This window comes from Lolium rigidum, chromosome 6 (assembly GCF_022539505.1).
Source record: "Lolium rigidum isolate FL_2022 chromosome 6, APGP_CSIRO_Lrig_0.1, whole genome shotgun sequence".
Lineage (NCBI taxonomy): Eukaryota > Viridiplantae > Streptophyta > Magnoliopsida > Poales > Poaceae > Lolium > Lolium rigidum.
Genome location: NC_061513.1, coordinates 196,159,045 through 196,178,821, shown reverse-complemented (window position 1 = coordinate 196,178,821; position 19,777 = coordinate 196,159,045). Strand labels below are relative to the sequence as shown.

General features: G+C 43.9%; 1 protein-coding gene across 4 annotated transcripts; it reads left to right on the top strand.

Moving 5' to 3' along the window:
- The first annotated feature begins 1,212 nt into the window (after positions 1-1,212).
- On the top strand, positions 1,213-16,678 carry LOC124658960 (protein HASTY 1). 4 transcript variants are annotated; one of them, XM_047196940.1, is made up of 22 exons: positions 1,214-1,547; positions 2,072-2,173; positions 4,315-4,458; positions 4,539-4,619; positions 4,710-4,779; positions 4,904-4,974; positions 5,064-5,227; positions 5,308-5,379; positions 5,475-5,712; positions 7,051-7,113; positions 7,196-7,471; positions 10,070-10,183; positions 10,308-10,434; positions 10,515-10,684; positions 10,946-11,044; positions 11,783-11,886; positions 11,985-12,282; positions 12,550-12,782; positions 12,965-13,465; positions 13,572-13,866; positions 15,821-16,004; positions 16,290-16,678. In XM_047196940.1, exons 1-22 carry the CDS (start codon positions 1,440-1,442, stop codon positions 16,367-16,369), a joined length of 3,594 nt encoding a protein of 1,197 aa, XP_047052896.1. In that variant the 5' UTR covers positions 1,214-1,439; the 3' UTR covers positions 16,370-16,678. The 4 variants fall into 4 exon arrangements, with proteins under 4 accessions (XP_047052898.1, XP_047052896.1, XP_047052897.1 ...); XM_047196941.1 differs by having other exon boundaries at positions 10,940-11,044; positions 13,635-13,866; XM_047196938.1 differs by having other exon boundaries at positions 1,215-1,547; positions 10,940-11,044.
- Positions 16,679-19,777: the final 3,099 nt, after the last annotated feature.

Below are 19,777 nucleotides of genomic sequence, written 5' to 3'. Positions count from 1 at the left end.
TTCATGCTCTTCAGATTGTTCCCTTTCTATATTCGGGTTTTGAATACCCTCCACTATCGCATGTCCATCAACAAACTTCAAAGCATTATGACGCCAGCTTTGAGCATTCCCACGACCAGCATCTCGCCCTCTGCCACTCATTCTTCCTCGGTTGGCACGATCTGCACCTCGACCAGAGAAACCTCCGCGAGAACCACCAACAGCTCGTCCAACCCATGAGTCCCAGTCTGCCTTCAGGAAGTCACCCCACTTGAGTTTTGTTTCATCATACTCTCCCGTTCCACACTCCAGATGTATGTGACCAATGCAGCCACACACCCCACAGAATCTCGACATTTTCTCAAACTTAATTGGATATATTTCTCTTGCCCCTTCACGTGAAATTGAAACAAACCGAGCTAGGGGTTTCCTCACATCAAGTCTTACACGTACTCGGACAAAATTTCCCGCTCCTTTCACATCCAGTTGAGTTTCCAACACTTTACCAACCTTCTTCTCCGTCAAATTCTTGATTAATGATTCCTGCTTGCGGTAGCCAACTGGGATTTTGTGAATTTGTATCCAAGTGGTAAAGAAATTGAGGTCTACCGTCTCAGGTAAAGCATGCCATCATAAGGTTCAATCGAAACCACAGATTGACGGAATAGCCAAGGGCCGCCTTTCTCAACTTTCAACCAATCCCCAAGACAGAAACAATGGATTGTGAATAAATTATCTTCTAAGTGATTGAATTCTATCTCTTTGGCGGGACTCCATGCAATCTTCATATTGTGTTCAAAAGCTTGAGGGCTAAACATATTAGATGTATGTACCTTAGTTAGGGCCATCCACTTCAGACCCTCCTTCGGGATCTCGGTCTGGTCCTCGAAGACAAGATCGTCGCACTCATCCTCGTCGATCCCCAACCTGTGCAGCATCGCGATGATCTCCGTCCAGATTGGACTGGCGGCGGAGTAAGGAGACCCTAGACGCCCAACGATCGCCCGATCGCCTAAGCCCCAGGTAAAAAACGGTTCGCTCTTATTTTCTATGGATCTTCCCCCAATCATGTTGTGGTTCTAAACCTCTGATCTGTACAAGGTGAGATATCTCAAGTGGGAAAGCAAATCTGAAGCGACACGGGCTACCAAACACACCCGTAGTGTAGAAACGGTAAAATAGAACATCGGCCGAGACCCACGACCACGGACCTACACTTTGTCCTCCGTTTTCCTTGGCCCCTACTCCTGTCCTGTGACGCTCTTTCCCCACTCTTTCTTCTTTCCCCCTTAAGGCTTAAACCCACGAATCCAGCGTTAAGGCAGGCAGCGCATCTCCGGCCGCCACCAACACCCAAACCCTAGCAACCCTCCAGAACTCGACTCCAATGCCCCGCACCGCACGCCAACCCTAGTATCCACTTCACGCTTCGCGTTCTAGAAGGAGTACCCCATCCCAAGATGGCCGCCGAACCTGCCGCGGCCTCCGCGGCGGCGGCGATCTCCGCCGTGATGGACTGGCGCTCCTCTCCCGACGCCCGCAACGCCGCCTTCGCCTATCTCGAATCGGTCCGTGCCCTAATCCCCCTTCTCCCGCCCATGTCCGCTTCTTGCTTGTATACCTCCGTGTGTGTGTGTGTGTTTGGTGACGGTGGTGAGGGCTGCCTTAACGTTGTGTCGTTACACAGCCAGGCTGCTTAAGATTTACCAAATTTCCTTGAGCTATTTCGACTCTTCTGACAGAAATATTGGTGCAAGCGTGCGACTAGTGCGCATATGTTGCTGGCTAACATCTGCCTGTGTTTGATAATACTCAACTTTTAGGCATCGCCACAATAGACGACTTAGAGCTTAACGTGTTAGATAAACCTTGCGCCATTCTTTGGTTACTGCTCTGATCAATTAGTTAATTCCACCAACCACTTCTGTGCACATCTCTGCTGCAATTTTACTACTCCCTCCTGCCCTAAATACATGTCGCAAATTTAGGTTAAATGCCACAAGTATTTAGGGTCGGAGGGAGTAAGAAAAGTCTAGGTTGTGCTCCAACTGTAATGCTGTTTGGGTGTGACAATGAAACCTAACGCCTGCAGGTTAAAAGTGGAGATGTCCGAGCTTTGGCCAGCACATCTTTGCTGTTGGTCCGCAAGGACCAGGCTTCAGAGATCCGATTGCATGGCTTCAAAATGTTGCAGGTAAATTTTGCATCCTATCTCCATGTTACCATCTTAGTCATTGTTGTTCCGTAAATTGCTTTCATAAACTCAAAACTGGTAAACTGCATAGACCGGTACAAACACTTGAACCTACGATCACGTTTTTCCTTTTTCTTTTCTTCGAAATTTGTACGAATCTTGTACTGCTCAGAACTCAACAGGTACTTTTCCGTAATTGGGGCAGTTGCATGCCTATCACACAAGTTAGAAACGGTGTATATGCAGTCCTAAAAACACACACGATATATACTCCATAGAAACATTTTAATCTACTTAAAAATGTTAGTTCTCTTGGATCTGAATTATTCTAGCATATACATGGGTTGATTTGTTCTAAGTGATTGATGGGTCCGGTTTTAAGAGGAAGAAGATTAGGGTGCGGATTTGTCTAAGCGACTAATGGTCTCATATAATGGAAACAAGTCCAAATAGTAGGAAGATTACTGCAAAGTTTGTACTGAAATTGGAGAATTATCTTGGAAATGGATAATGCCATTCTTGGTACATGAAGTTAGGCCAAATGCAGGACTACTGTAAATTGCGAATGTAAATTCTGCAGCTTTTACTACCCTATGTATCCTGATGGTGTGTTGTAAACACCTGGTTCGCTAAATACATATTCGGCAACAGTTTTCAGTGGCAAATATTATAATGTTCCTGGCACAATGAGCCAACAAGGTACTCCCTCCGGTCTTTTTACTAAATCCGAGTCAATTAAAAGAGAACGGAGGGAGTATGAGTAAATTTGCAGAATTATTCATTGTAGTGCAATAATTTGGAAATGGGGTTGCTTTGATTGTGTTATGTTCTGATAGTCAAAACAACCAAGTGAGGAAGAAACAACATAACATTTAATGTTTTAAGAAGCGGTGTGCTGTTAGTGAGTATGCTGCCTTGTAAGCTGTATATCAATGAGAAGTTTGAAAATTCCTTGACAAAATCATAGAGAAGCACTTAATCAGCAATTTAATTTCAAGTGTTATGCATCATAATGTCTCTTCTTTGTTTTAGGTACTAGGAGTTAGCTTGTCTTGCTAAGCCATCATAACTGCTTATCTGCTAAATTTGTCTATTCAACAGACATGAGAGTCATCTTCTTAGATGGCTGTATGGGAAAGCATGTTGGATGCATGGTTCTATGAGAACTGAGTTTCAATTCCTCTCTGGGGTCTAATGGATCTCTGTGCGAACTTCTTTTGAGTTGGGTGTAGTCAAATAAAAACCCACCTGTTAGTTCCATGAGTAATCTAGTGTGTAGTACCAGTTGGATTTTAGTGGGGAATGGATGTTTGGACAATTGACCTGTCAAATTTGTGTACATAGTTTTCTGTTCTCTTTCTTTTGTGCATTTATGACTGTGTGTGTGCGCGGAAGGTTTTGTGCGTCATGTCTTGCTTTAGATGATTGACGAGGTACCTTATCAAAAAAGAAATGCCAGGTCAAAGTGAATAATTTGAGATATTATAATATGGTAATGTACAGAAAGCAATTAGGATCATACCCAAGATTTAATCATTTATGTATTTGTGGGTCCAGTATATTCTATGAGGCTATGCGGTAAGCCGGTAACTAGAAGCTGCGTGCATAACTGTATATAATTTTGTGATCCAGTTACACTAGCCACGAAGGGTATTGCTGATGCACTTGAAAGTTCAAACTAGGAAACTTTTCCAGACTGGGAATTTTCTATGATGATGAGATGATAGGTTTGCTGGTAGGGACTTGCATTTATGGTTTCTTGGATGGAAAAGGTGATGTTATTATTTTTCCTGCACATTCAAAGCGGCAAAGCGCCCTTCACAACAATATTCTAAGTCACGGTGTCAGGCCAAGAACCTTTTTAGGGGAAAATCATGTTTGTGATCAACTTAATGTACACTGTAAGTATTACTGTAAATAAGACTCAAGTATGCCTACTACATCTTCTACCTGACCTCATCAGTCATTTCCTCAGCAACGGTTGAATTACAGACAGTTTCGCAGAACTTTAACTTAAAGTCCTTCGATGCCTATGGTTATGTTACATAATCACTGCAGTTTTCTAGATGAGAAGATATTTTTTCTGATTTAACCTACTTATAGCTATCATTGTCTGATGGTTATCTTGTTGATCATTACAGCACTTGGTGAGATTGAGGTGGGAGGAACTCAGTGTTGCAGAGCGGAATGAATTTGCTAATTTGACTATCAATTTGTTGTCAGAGGTTATTGATCCCCGCGAGGAGTGGGCTTTGAAGAGTCAAACAGCTGCATTAGTAGCAGAGGTTATCATCATGGGTTTCTTCTCTTCTACCTTTTTTTGTACTTCAAGTACTATCTTTTGGCAATTATCTTATATCTGCAGGTAGTTAGAAGGGAGGGAGTTAATCTATTGAATACATTACTTCCCTCTATTGTTTCTTTGTCTAATTTGGGTCCAGTCGAGGTATGTTTCTCAACAGTACTACACAAGATTTGTGCTTTGATCATCCAATTATAAAATTGCTTTCTGTAACCATGTTATCTAAAATGTTAGGCTGAGGTAGTTGCCATGATACTAAGGTGGCTTCCAGAGGATATCACTGTTCACAACGAGGATTTAGAAGGTCAGTTTTTCTTTTCCATTTCTCTGTCATGATTGCTTGAAACCGTATTTCCATTTATTTTTAACTGAAATTGAACAAACATCGTCATATCACTTGTATTGAATTACCACTATATATCCAACAGGTGATAAGCGAAGAGCGCTCTTGCGTGGCCTTACGGAGGCACTGCCACAAATTCTACCTTTGTTATATTCTGTAAGTTTATCCTTACTTTGTCTAACAAATTTGGCTCCTAGTGTTACACAACATACTAACATAAGCGTTGTCTGGTGTCTCATCTGAAGCTACTTGAGAAACATTTTGTAGCTGCTTTAAGTGAGCACACGAAGCAGCAAATGGAGCTGGCCAAACAACATGTAGGGACGGTAACAGCTGTTATAAATGCTGTCAATGCATATGCTGAATGGGCTCCTGTGACAGATCTTGCCCGATATGGTTTAATTCACGGGTCTGTTGACTAGAATTTCTTTCTCTCGAGTTTTGATAGCATCCTGTCTCATTTATCTCAATTATATTCCTATTTTGCAGATGTGGGTCCTTGCTTTCTTACAGCGATTTTCGCCTCCATGCTTGTGAGTTCTTTAAAGTAATTTGTCAGAGGTATAGAAAGACTAATGCACTTTATAACTAAAAGTTATTGTATTGGTGCCTTTTTTTTGATGTGTTCTTTGCTTTTGCAATGTGGCCTAGCTTAGAAGACGGCCTGTTGATGTCGCAATTTGTGAGTATGATGCAGCAATGAGCAACATCTTCCAGGTGTTGATGACCAGTTCCCAAGAATTTTTAACGAAATCTAGGATGCAGCCCAGTGCTATTGATGAAAATGAGTATGAGTTTGCAGTGTGTGTTTGTGAGACAGTGGTTGCTCTAGGCTCTTCTAACATGCAGTGCATATTGGCTGATGGCGCTAGGACTTCACAATTCCTACAACAAGTGAGCATTTCCAAACGCACCTCTCCAAATGCTTACTTCTTTGTAGTGTTTTACCTTCTAATCTTGTTCTAGTTTTTTCAAAATGGCCCTGGCCTCTGCATCAATCGATGCATACGGTCTTTAATTAAAATTTATTCAACAAAGATCTGCGAAAAGCATACATCACAAAAACCCGAAGCCACCACTCAAGGCCTACAAACCCGACAATGGGTGAAGAAAAATGCCATTAGGGCCTTATGCCCTAGAAACACCAGCCAATTACTGGGGGCATCACTGACTCTCCCTATGGCGAAAACAGGAGCACACATTCGGTCTAGCAGACCTTGGCGAGCGCCTCATGCCCTTGCTTCAGAAACTGTCACCGCCATCAAACCGCGGGTACATCTTGAGGGAAGAGATCTGCATAGCACTTGCTTGACCTGCTGTCGACGCTGCCACGGCGCCAAACATCGCCTCCACCTTGCGCGTATTCATCAACACGCGGCCATCGTTGAGACCCTGCTATGCCACGCCGCCAGGACTCGTTGTCGTCGATGCGGAAGATGCAACACTGCACCACCTCTTGCCTCCATCCAGCACGTGCTCCAAGAACGATGCCCCCAGGAGGGAGAGCGACACTGATAGCGCTGCATCGTCCAATCCGAGAAACCCAGATATAGGGTTTCCCCCGGAGCAGCCTGAGTACCCCCCGGGCGCCCATGTGATGCAGGCAATGCCAGCAGGAGCTGTCGCCGTGTGCGGCCTGGAGCAGACGCATTCCAGCAGAAGCAGCCGCACGCGACCCTCCAGGTCCACACGGGCCAAGATCTGGCCTCAAAGCCGCTCCACCGCTAGCTGCCGTCCCGCCTGCATCCGAGAGCGCAGGGCAGTGCTCCGGCCGCCATCGCCCCGCACCACCGCCTTGGCGCCGCGCAGCCGGAGGAGTTAGACCGGGCGCCGCTGTCTCACCCCAGGGCTGCGAGAGGGAGTCCTGCCGCCGCGCCGCGTGGGCTTTGCCTGGTGAGGCGAGGGAGGTCGGGGAGGGGCCCAAGTGCGTTGGTGTTGGCCGCCCCGGAGCCGCTGACACCTGTTCTTGGAAAGCTAAAACTCTGCTTCTTGATGTAAATAAAAGGAGTTCACTCCATCTTCTGATAATCGAGAGAGATGAGAAGACTCGAAGGGGCAGAGGCTTATAATTTTGTTTCAACTGCTAGCTGGTTTGTCACCAAAGGCTAGTTGGATATTTTGTAAAATAAATCATGCATGTCTTCAATACACATCAACATGAAAATCTCACGTGTTACCAGTTTGTCCCTACTGTTCACTTTCTCGTGTTTAATTTATTTTGGCTCCTCACAGATGCTGGAATATTACCAACACTACAGGATTGCACTCCATTTCCAATCTTTGTTGTTTTGGCTGGTATACTCCTGGTCTCATGTGTAATTCAAATGTGTGTCGTGCTGTTCGTAACTCCAAAGAAGTTAACACAAACTTTATTTAGGTGGTATTGAGGGAACCATCAAAAGCTAAGTCTGTTGCCCGTGTTTCTGGCGACCCATCTCCTGCTGGAAATTTGGCATCTATCGGTGGCAGTTCAACTGAAAAGGAGAAGAAAGGCTTGTCGGTTTTTGTTACTGATGAAATATACAGTACAATATTGGACGTTTCTTTCAAAAGGATGCTCAAGAAAAGTGCAAGTTCGTCTTCAAGTCTGTTAGAACTATGGAATGAAGAGCTAGAGGGGAAGAGTGACTTCAGCAATTACCGTACCAGATTGGTATGTCTTGTTTTCTCTAGGCATCTATATATGGTCATTGCCCCTTGCATTCAATAATTTTGAGCTTTTGTTTGATTGTGTTTGCCCTTGTTTATTGGGGAAACTAGATAAAAACTAATGAAACAAATACCAGCAGCATGCTTTGGTATATGTACTAGATATAGCTGATAACAAGTACTTATGGACGGAGGGAGAAATTGTTACCAGCTATATCTAGTACATATGCCAAAGCATGCTGTTGGTATCCTCCACCCACCACTCAGCAAGCATTTGTTTCACGAAGCAAGAACTAATTCTGGAGGTACACCTTTAACAGAGAAGAATATGCACATTCAAAATAAAAAGAATCAACATTAACTGTGAAAAAATTGCACTTTTAACTTATAGGAGTTGCTTTCATCCAGGGAAATATTGGACTTTGAAACTGGGGTAGTTCATTCAACTAAATGACCCATAAAACTTTCAACTGAAACTTCAGCTTTCAAACGAAAATTTTGGTTTTGACCTGGTAATGTCTTAAGTCTTAACTTGCGGTCTCCCGAAAAAGCAGAGGACTGAGCAAAGGGGTACATGTAAGGGACCTGTTAACGGCACCAGGGAAGAAGCAAGGCAGTTGCACACAAAGCGCACAGCCAACCACAGGTCATCTAGGACTTGTAGAGGAATCAGAGAGAAAGGGCCAGGAAGCCGGTGCACCGTGGGTTACTGGTTGTAGCGTGGTGGCACACGAGCCAGTAGTGGCAGAAATAGGATAGAATGGCAGGTGGAGAAGAAGAGGACAGGGAACATGGCACATGCGAGCAAATGTATTGGACACCCACAGCCATGAGCAGTGGCGGAGCCAGGATCAGACCAAGCCCCGGGCCATAAACTAAGCACAAACAAACTATAAGTTCTTTTTTTACAGAAACCTGGTACAGTTGTGCCGATAAACATTAAATTTAATCTACATTGTTAGCGATCAAACAATGTACATAATAGATGAATAAAAACTAAAAATAATAGCAAATGGATACTTTGGTACGAGGATTCACCTATTGGTTGGGTGTGGAGATTTGGAAAAAAATCTTCATCTTCTATTCCTACAACATGAAATTTTAAAAAGAAAATCATTAATTGAATGTCTAGCTCAATTCAGTTATTCATGCTACTCTATATTAAGGATATTATTACTATGCTTTTTTGCTATGATCAGTCAGGATTACTGATCAGTTGAGCTTTTTTTGTCATTTATTTGTTTATAAATTATATGGAGACCCTCCCCTTGTGCTACTTGATCTGGAGTTCAGGAATAATCAAAAGTTCATAATTCAGAAATTACCTCCCTCGTTTTGGATTTCTGCCTGCTTCTATCACGCGAGTAGGGGAGCAACCGAGCGCAGGTCCGAGCGGAGCCGAAGGTGCGGAGCAGCCAGCAGAAGGGGGCGTGAGTAGGGGAAGCGACGGGCAATGGTGGACGGAGCCTGGGCGGATGAGGCGGCGAGCGGAGGACCGACGGCGGCGCTGCTAGATCGACTGGAAAGGGGGCACTGGTCTTGTTCGTGTGCTGTGTGCAGTTCTCGCTCGCCAATGGACTTCCTTTTGAACTGAGCTGGGCTAATCCCGGGCCACTTCCATGATCTATATAGGTAACAGGCCAGAAATTTTGTTGCGCCCCGGGCCATGGCCCTTGTTGCCCGGGGCCTGGCTCCGCCCCTGGCCATGAGGCCATGAGCCCAGTGGCGGAGCTGGTGTAGAACTATTTGGTGCAAATGAACCCAATGATTTTTGCCAAACCTTCATTAAATTAGTACTGTGATTTAATTTTAGTGAGAGATTATACCATACGAAATAGAGATGAACCCAATAACAATGTGCTCTAGCTTCGCCACTGCATGAGCCCATGGCGTCCTCTACCCAGAGGACTCAGGTCATGTGGGGAAACTGATGTCATGATCTTGAGCGCATCTATTGAACAATGATGTTGCAATCTCCTTGTTTAAGTTCAATAGACATACAGACTCAGGTCCCTTTTTAAGGATGCCAGACTTGCTGATGCCGCGGGTGCTGGCAGGTGCTCGCTACAATCTTCCATGGTTGAAAAGGCAAAAATAAGCTGGTAGAACGGCCTGTGTTCCAAGATGTTATGCCTGGAACTGTAAAACTGGGTGTCCTTTGGCTGTGTTATGTCCATGGTGTGTTAGACCTGGTTTTAGCTGGGAGTGTGTGTGAACTCAAAATTGCTGTTGTTACTTTCCATTTTCTATGGAAATGGAATGGGGCAGTGGCCTGTTGATCTAAAAATGGACATACATATAAGTGTAACCTAACCAAATCCAAATGTGCTTTAATACACAGTCAATTAGCATGTAACTCATGACAGTCAAGAGGGATACTGACATGCCAACAGAAATATTTACCTTTGAGCACATACAATATTTGCCTACTGCATTGTTCTTATGGTGCAACTTTTCAATGTAGCCTTGTAATTTGTGGTAACTGCAAGATGTTTGCATGAGAAGTCTATCTTACTGTCTGTTCTAACTGTCGTTTCCTTTTAAAACCTGCATATGATGCTTTTACTACTTAACAAGTACTTATTCTGAATTCTTCTTGCAGCTGGATCTCATAAGAGTCGTTGCTTCTCAAAGACCTGTTATTGCTGCAGCGAACATTCTACAGAGAATTAATGTTGTTTTTGGAGATGCTAATCAAGCAACAAAGTCTCCCCAGGTTGGATGCCTGCATACATCTAAAATTTCAACTCAATGATTTGTCTTGCCACTATCTCAAAGAAGTAACTTTCTAGTTCATGTTTTTATTTAACTTTTCAGTAATTATCCATTATCCATTGCAGGATCTTGATGCTATGGTAGGTGCCCAGCTAGGGCTTGAAACAGTTGTTAGTGCCATATTTGATGGCTCTGGTGATTATACGAAGACTGACCAGGAGACAAAATGCCAAATTCACAGTACATTTGAAGGTTTGACCTGTCAACATTTATGTTGGATTTATTGTTTGTTGTACAGCCCTGTTAACTTTTTCCTTCTTCTTGTGGACAAGGCTTACTTCAGCAGCTTCTTTCCTTGAAGTGGACAGAACCTAGCCTTGCAGTTATCCATGGTCATTATTTGGATTCTTTGGGTCTGTTTTTGAGACATTATCCAGATGCAGTTGCCAGTGTTGTGAATAAGCTTTTTGAACTGTTGACATCTCTCCCAATCACAATTCAGGTACCTTGTCATTTTCTTTGCTGCAGTGAATGCGATGCATTAACTACCGTAATGTTGTCATTTGATGAGGCTGTTAGGCTCGGATGTAAATCCTTCAGTGAATTCAATTACAATATGCTGATGCCATCATGTGCTCAACAATTTTCCCACACTGCAATCATTCTATGCATTTTATTTCCCTTCTGTTCACTCTATTCTAAATTATGTGGTTACAGTTATATGTTCTTAATGCCATTTTTGTGTCATTTGATGTAGCAACAGGACCCATCAAATAATTCCCGCCAAGCTAGGTTACAGATTTGCTCGTCATTCATTCGCATATCAAGAGCTGCTGATAAGGCACTTCTGCCTCATATGAAGGTCAGGATCTGTTTGCAATTGATTCTTGTTATAATTTGATCTTACGTGAAGGGCTACACTAGAGTATTCTATGGCAGTCTGCTTGTAGTCTTGAAGTTGTTAAGTGCAGTTGTGTTGTTTGGACTGAAGTTATCTGTTTATCGATAAGTCTGTTAGAACAGAAAGAATACTTGTCTTTCATATTTTAACATGCAATATGAAGGAAACATGCTCGCCGTGTACAGGCTTTTCTTTATGGCCCTAATCTCAGTTTTGGTACATGCTCGCTTGTACCTATTGTATTATAACCAGGAAACCTCCTGATACATGTATTTGATACATGCTTTTCGATCCTCCTGTACTCATCCCGAGTCATGTTTCCTAGTTCAGTTCGCCTAGCTCTTGGACTTCCCTCTAGTTGACTTTTTTCCTCATGGGTGTCTAAAGAAGTACTCCCTCGGTGCACTAATATAAGATGTTTTAGATATTTTTGAAGTAGACTAGATTTTTTTTTACCTCAAAAAAAAGTAGACTAGATACAAATAAAAGTGGGTGAACCTATAAGATGGCTAAAACGTCATACATTTCTGTAAGGAGGGAGTATGTGTGAACAAGATTCGAAATGCAGTGCTCTAGACTCCCGCTCTAATTTATTTTAAGCACACGTAGTGTATTTTGCCTTCCATGAACGCAGTTCACTGTTGCATTTGCCGTTCTTTTGGAAATTTGGTTGCTTAAAAGGTTTTGCCAATGGTGCAGAACATTGCTGACACCATGGCTTACCTTCAAGGAGAGGGTCGCTTACTACGAGCCGAGCATGATCACCTATGTGAAGCGTTCCTTATTATGGCCTCCTCTTCTGGGTAATGCTGTGACAACTTTTCACGTATATGCCCACAACAATGATATTATCATGTTCCTTCCAAATCAAACATGTTTCATATATTTAACATCTTTGTAGGATTCAACAGCAACAAGAAGTCCTGGCCTGGCTGCTTGAACCTCTTAACAAAACATGGACCCAAGTGGAATGGCAAACTGCATATTTGTCTGACCCATCTGGTTTGACACGCATGTTTGCTGACAGCCAATTTATGTGGTCAATTTATCACACGGTTACATTCTTTGAGAAGGCATTCAAGCGGAGCGGTACCAAAAAGTCTACAACTGCTCCACAAGCAGCCACCACAACAGCAGCAACTGGCTATCTGCATCCGATGTCTTCACATCTGTCATGGATACTGCCCCCTCTCTTAAGAGTATGTTGCACATTCTTTTTACCATTTTAGATAGTAATAGGACACAAGGATGGAAGTTGGATAATTCAGGATACCTCTTTACTTCTTCTGTAGCTGTTATGCACTGGCGGAGATGACTAACTTGAGTTTGGACTCAGTTGTTATTTCTCTTTTTCGTTGCATGTTCTTCAGTTGTTGCAATATGTAAATGCGCTTTGCATGATCTTAAATTTTTCTTTAGCTGTTATACATCGGCTAATCTGACACTTTCTTTTGCCCGATCTTCAGCTTCTGCGTTGCATACATGCACTCTGGGCCGAGCCATTTGCTCAGTCGCTTACAGGAGAAATCAAAGCGGCCAAAAGCATGACTATCGCGGAACAGGCCAGCCTTCTGGGAGAGACAAGTAAACTAACCAAGGGCCAGGTTGCACCTGCTGATGGATTACTGGATGTTCAAAGGGAGGGAGAGTCTAAGGAAAATAACATAAGAAACTGGTTACGGGGTATCCGTGACAGTGGGTAAGGATTTAGAGTACTGAATTACATTTTTCTTACTGAGCTCCATTGAATCCGACAGTCCTTCATAATGCAAGAACGATTGAGCTACACTTCACCAGAAATTTTCATCTTGCTGTTCGTCTGTTAAGTATGCATTGCTCCTGTAATCTATCTTTGACCCATGTGATAATACCATACTGCAGGTACAATCTTATAGGATTAGCAGCTACTCTCGGTGAAGCATTTTTCCGTTGCGTAGAGGGTTCCTCTGTAACCCTTGCTCTTATGGAGAATGTGCAAGTTATGGAGTTCCGCCATTTGCGCCAACTCATGCACCTTGCTGTTGTTCCTTTGGTTAAATATTGTCCTGCTGAACTATGGCAGATATGGACACTTAACCTTTTGCAGCCGATATTTGTTCACTGTCAGCAAGCTCTTGATTATTCATGGTCAAGTCTTCTTCGTGAGGGCCGTGCTAAGGTTCCTGACAACTTCGGTAATCTTTCTGGGTCAGAACTGAAGGTAGAAGTGATGGAGGAGAAGCTGCTACGAGACTTGACTCGTGAAGTTTGTTCTCTGCTCTGGGTTTTAGCATCACCTGGTTTAAATAGCGGACTTCCATCTTTGGAACAACTTGGACCTGCCAACCGGATTGATTCTTCTGTTAAAGATCTGGAGTCACTTGCTTCCAGCTCCCTTACTGGGTAATAGAAAACTTCTTGCCGCTTGTGTGTGTTTGAATTTTAGTTCTTTAATTTCATTAAAACCTCATCTAATGAACATATACTGATTGGTACTAATCCTTCATAGGTTTCTTATGCTTAATGTTAGCACTGCCCTTCCTGCATTAAAGATAACTGTTGAAGTGTTCAGTTGGACAGATAGTGAAGCAGTGACTAAATTAGTTCCCTTTTGTGGTGCATTGATTCACCTTGCTGTTGCAACAAACCGGGCTGAGCTGAGGCAGTTTGTTGGAAAGGATCTATTTTCTTCTATAATACAAGGCTTATCTGTCGAGTTGAATGCAGCTATTAGTGCTGAACTTGTTGGACTTTGTCGTGAAATATACATCTATCTGTCAGATAAAGATCCTGCACCTAAACAGGTAATTTGCTGAGATTATAACTGAGTCAATCTAATTAGTTGATGAAAATATGTGATTTGAAATTCATGATATCAGATAACTGGTTCTATCTCTGTAATATGTGTGATATTAATCTGAAATCCTGAAAGCAATTCCTATGCTATACAAGAGATCATGTGCTATGATGATTCCCAGAACTATAGCTAATGAATAACTATGCTAAATATTGATGTGTTTCGTCTTCGATGACATTGCAACCGACCGGTAAATAAGAATTTTATTTTTAACTGTGGCTGCAAAGCCTGCAAGTGGGAGCGTGTATGGCATGTGGGCAATCTTTTCTTTTACTTGCTGATCTTTTATTGAGGGTGGTACACACATGTCTGAATCTGTTTTGGTAGTTTTTCTCGATTTCATTTCTTAGATCTACACTAAATATAGTCGATTCCATTTTTTGTTTATCTTCCACGCTCAAGTTAGGCAAGTATCTTTCTTTGGGCATGCCGCACATCACATGTTTGCATGTAAACCACCATCTGCAATTCTGCATGCACATCAATATTCCCTTAACCTTTAATAACATTGGTATCATATAATCGTTTTCACTTATATTGAATTTCCTTGTTTTGCTTGTAATGATTCTCTGGTATATTTTACACATCACGCAGTAAAAAATATTTTCTTATATAAAGGTTATTTCGGGTGGCTGGTCAACCGCGTTTGTAGACCTTGCTGTGGTAGGCTTTTTGATTTTTTTCTGAGCAGTGGCCCAAACCCTAGCTCTGACCTCCATGTCCAGCCTGCCTCTGAAGCGGTTTGGGGTCTCATGTCCGGAGCTGCTTGGTCGGTTCCATACCTCGAGGTGACAGAGGCTTTGTGTGTCTGTGTAAAGCTGCGGCACATGTGGTGGTGGTTGGGACTTTGTGTATCTGGTGTTTCTGCTGTGATGGCGCCTGTCGCGGCGTGAGGTGCCACCGTGGAAGTTGCGTGAGGGTAGTGACTCCAAGGTCCTTCCTTTGGCTGGCGAGGTGGAGCTCCAGGTGAAAATGTTGCTACGAGATCTGTTGGTACAAGCGACAGTGGCGCTCTCAGGCGTTGTTCCCTCCTTGGAGGCGTCGCCATGGAGGTTTTGCTGGAGCGGTGGTGTGATGATGGTGTCTTCGTCGCTCCTTTTTTATGGGGTTGTCGCACCCTGAGGTTGTTGTGGGCTTATGTTCCTGTGCCTTGCTGGCTTGCAGCCCTGGACGGTTTGTCCTATGAGTAGACCTTGTCGTGACACTGACACCGATGTTTTTAAACCTTATTAAAAACTGATTATGCGGAAACATTTAAGGGACTACAGTACATTTAAGTGAACAGATGCTGAACTTAGCATGGTGCTTCATTCACTGGATACCATTGACTTGATCAATAGCACATTTTTCTGGTTCAGAAAATAGCCTTCCCTACATACCGTTTTATCAGGCCTCCACGTACTTGAAGAAAAAATTGACCATTAATTTGGTCAATAAAATATGAGATGCATGCTACAAAAATTATACTCCCTCCATTCCTAAAAAAGCTTCTAAACTTTCTCTAGATACAGAGGTATATAGACATGCTTTAGCTATAGATTCATCTGTATATAGAAAAAGTAGCGAAGCTTTTTTACGAGTGGTATATCCAATCTGCTGCTAATTTCTTTTGAATATTAATCCAATGGTATTACTATTGTGGCATATATCTTTTATTTTGTTGACCAAATTAATGGTCAAAGTTGTTCTTAAAGGACATGAAGGCCAGGATAAACCAGTACGGAGGGAGTACATATTCTCATTGGTTACTATTACCTCTGTTCCTAAATATAAGCCGTTTTAGAAAGCTATTAATACTAGAAAATATACCATACGGGAATATTCTTTTATTTGTTGGTATCCATATGGTTTAACCTTGCGAGTTTTGAGCATTGAGACTAATATAAAGTACTACCTTTTAGGTTCTTCTTTCCCTCCCAGACATGAAGCAGGAAGATTTGCTAGCTTTCAATGATTCCTTGAGCAAAACTGCTAGTCCAAAGGAGCAAAAGCAACACATGCGGAACTTACTTCTGCTAGCTACAGGGAGCAAATTAAGAGCTCTCGCTTCCCAGAAGACCACTAATGTTATTACCAATGTTACAAGTGAGTGGACTGAGTCACATTTCTTCCAGTTTTCTGTATTGCATAATGTGTTCATGAGTAAGCAGGGAAACATAGCACCCATTTTATTTTCCATCTGTATTTATCTGTTATTGAAAATTGGGTTTCATTGAGCTTTTGCGCCTTGTGATTACTTGATGACTGGCATTCTTCCTTGTACTAGCATTTTCTTTCATCTAGTTATGTCTTGTTAGTTTATATGAAATAATCAGAGCAGATGCTGAAGATTATTCTGGTGTACACTAACCAACATTGCTTTCTTTCCAGCTCGAAATCGGAGCACTGTGGCACATTATGGACCCGGTGCTGAAGAAGATGATCACATTGGACTAGCTGCACTATCATAGGAATGACCTGCAGTAGTTGCGGCTGTGTAGAAAAGAGTGAAAGAAAGTTTTAAACTGGGTCTGATGTGGTACATGTCAAATACCAGATTCTTGCAGCATTATCATGTAGACGCACACATGCCTGAGGTTATATCCAATCTGTCATCAATTTCTTGTATGTACCTCTGCGTGTGAATGACCCTTTCATACATGCACTTGGAAGTTGGAATGGTGTTTAGTGCGCATGTGTCTTTTGGGTATAGTGATTGGCGCATGTAACTATTAATGTAATTCAGATGAATAGATTTTAGTGAGAGGCCATTCCCTTCATTCCTGAGTATAAATGATCCCTGAAGTGCGCACATTGTGGAGGCAAGTTCCCTGTCTTCACTAGCCCTGGTGTAGAGTTCGTACCATGCTTGCTGTTTGTAGCGTGTTGTAGTCATCTTCTGCTTAAAACCATGTCTTCTATAAAAAAAATACGGCATGTCTTGGCCTACTCACGAAAAAAATCTTCTGAATGTAGTTTTATTGGTTGCTGCACGAAATGAGCACGTTTCCTGTTTTCGAGCTCACATCTTTCCAAATTGTACGCACCAAATGCCACCCTCGCAGCTATGCATCTCACACGCACGCACGGAAACACACTCTCATACACCGATTCTGTTGCATTAGTCGGTCCGCGAAGGTGTCAAGTTAGAATTTTGGTGGGATTTCACTTATAGTGTATTTTATCTTTCTAGTTTAAATTTTAGTGTTAAAGTTTATACTCTCTCCGATTTAAATTAATTGATTTTATTTTATCTACATACGAATTTATCTAGTTAACAAACACACCGTATTAGATAAAGTAGAGTTACTTAATTTGGATCGGAGCAAGTACTAGAAGAAGCAAAATTCACTGTACATGGTATTCACTCGACACACTACGGGCCGCCCCGATTTGCACAGGTAGATGGGAAGGACTAAGAGCATCACTAGTAGTACCTCTAAACTCTCAAACCCTCAAAAATAACTGCTTTTTTACAGTTTGCGAGAGAAAAAAAGCGTAGACTAGAACCCCTAAACCCTCAAACCCTCAAAAAAATTTAGAGGTCCAACCCTCAAACACGATTTTAATCTGTAGAAGTGAGGGTTGGGGAGCGAACTGCACCCAACCCGCACTCCTCTTCCAACTCGCGCGGGAGGGAAATTTCCCAATCCCAAACTCTCGCCCCGCGCCGCCGGCCCGCCTCCGCCCGCTTCGCCTCCGCCGGCCGCCGCCCCGCCCGCTCCGCCAGCCCCCGCCTCCCCCCGCTCCGCCTCGGCCGCGCCTCCACCAGCCATGGAGACGCCGCCCCCCGCTCCGCCTCCGTCGGCCGCCGCCCCGCCGGCCCCCGTCGCTCTGCCGGCCCCCGTCGCCCCAACCTCCGCCGTCCCGCAGCCGCCGCCCGCCCGAGCGAGGCGCAAGTCGCCTCGACGGTGGCCGTGACGCACGTCGGAGCAAAGCAGCGGCGTGCTGGCCAGCACGTCGTCCAGCCGCCCCGCCCCGTCGCCCTGGCCCCGGCCCCCATCGCCCCGGCGAAGCCGCGGAGAAAGGCGCCGCCCAAACGCCCGTCGCTTGGGCCCAAGGGTGCGGCCGCCAAGCCGGCCGTGAAGAAGACAACCGCCCGGAAGAAGCCCACCACTCCCACGCCCGACACACCGCCCGTCGTGCACGAGGTGCTTGATAATAATCCCGCAACATCATTCATGGGGCTTCTCCAAGACGCGGAGGTGGAGATCGGGGCTGCTCCTCTCGAGTCTTTTGGGTTTGGTGGTGAGGAGGAGGAGGAAGAGGATGATGACGAGGAGGTGACCGAGATAGAGGAGGAGATGTTCACCGCCGTTGGCCGTTCCACCCCACGCTCGACAAACTATACCACGGCCGAAGATATTCTCTTGGTTCGTGCTTGGGCAAGCGTGGGGATGGATGTAAGCACGGGTACCGATCAAACCGGTAAACGATATTGGCAACCATAGAAGACATCTATTGCAAGATCAAGCCGAAGACCGGTGGGTACATCTCTCGTTCATACCTGTCGCTTCAAGGCCGATGGGAGTTGATGAAGCCGTGTTGTGCTCGTTGGAGTGCGGCAATGGACCAAGTGATGAATGCACCGCCTAGTGGATGCGTGGAGAGTGACTATGTGAGTACATATGTGCTCATTTTTTTATTTTCTATGCATTGTTGGGTTCATATGTGAGTACATATGTGTACATATATTTGTTTACTATGCTATTTGTGGGTTTGTAGGAGACAATTGCCGGTTTGAGGTACAAGGAGATGCCCGCTTCCAAGGGCAAATCATTCCATTTAAGCATGCTTGGGCAATTCTTCAAACTTTTGATAAGTGGAAGTTGAGGGATCAAGAGACCGCACCCAAGAAGGCGGCAATGCTTAGGATGGATGATAGTGATGAGGAGGAAAGAAACTTGTGCAAGCCCGAGGGAACTAAGAAGGCAAAGCTAAGGATCAAGATGGAAGGAGAGGCGTCAAACTTAAGAGAGAAGATGGAGCAAATGATGAAGTCTAGGGAGACATTGGTAATGAAGACATTGAAGACAAAGCTTCTTATCACCGAGAAGAAGAAAGAGGTGAAGCTTGCACAAGTTGAAGCACGGCGTGAACAAGCGAAGCGCAAGGCCGATATGGAGGAGAGGATGCTCAAGCTCAAGGAAGCAAAGGCATGGAAAGAGATCATGGCCGAGGAGAAGGAGCACATGATGATGTGCAAAAAGGACATGGATGAAGACCGATTGGCGTGGTGGAAGGAGACCAAGGAGGACATCGCCGAGAGGAAGAGGCTACTTCGTGGTGTGTCCTCTACTCTTCGAGGTGACACTCCGATGAGTTGTGGTGGCGATGGCGGTGTGGAGGACTCCACCGGCGCCTATGGAGGTGCTTGAGGCGATGGCGGTGTGGAGGAGATGGCGCCAAGGTGCAACTTTTTGGTGATGGTGCCGATGAGAGGTGGACTATTAAACCATGCATCAATGATTTTCATTTGCTAGTGTTTCAATGTTGTTTGTGTTTTTCTAGTGATAATTGTGATATGTCATATGACAGTTTCAAGGGTTGGGGTTGGGGCAAAGACTAGAACCCTCAAACCCAACCCTTATACCGTTATAAGGATTGGGTTTGAGGGTTCTAGTCTTTGCCCCAGTTTTTCAACCTCTAAACGTGTCAAAAAAATGCCCATTCTCAACCCTTAAAATGGTTTAAGTGTTTGAGGGTTTAGGAGTACTACTAGTGATGCTCTAAGAGCATGTCTAGTAGAGCCCCTAAACCCTCAAACCTCTATAGCAGTTTTACAGGTTGGAAATAGCCATTTTTGTGCACTTTTACAGGTTGAAAAACAGGGGTAAAGAGTAGAACCCTAAACCCCTAAAGAATGCAGTTTGAGGGTT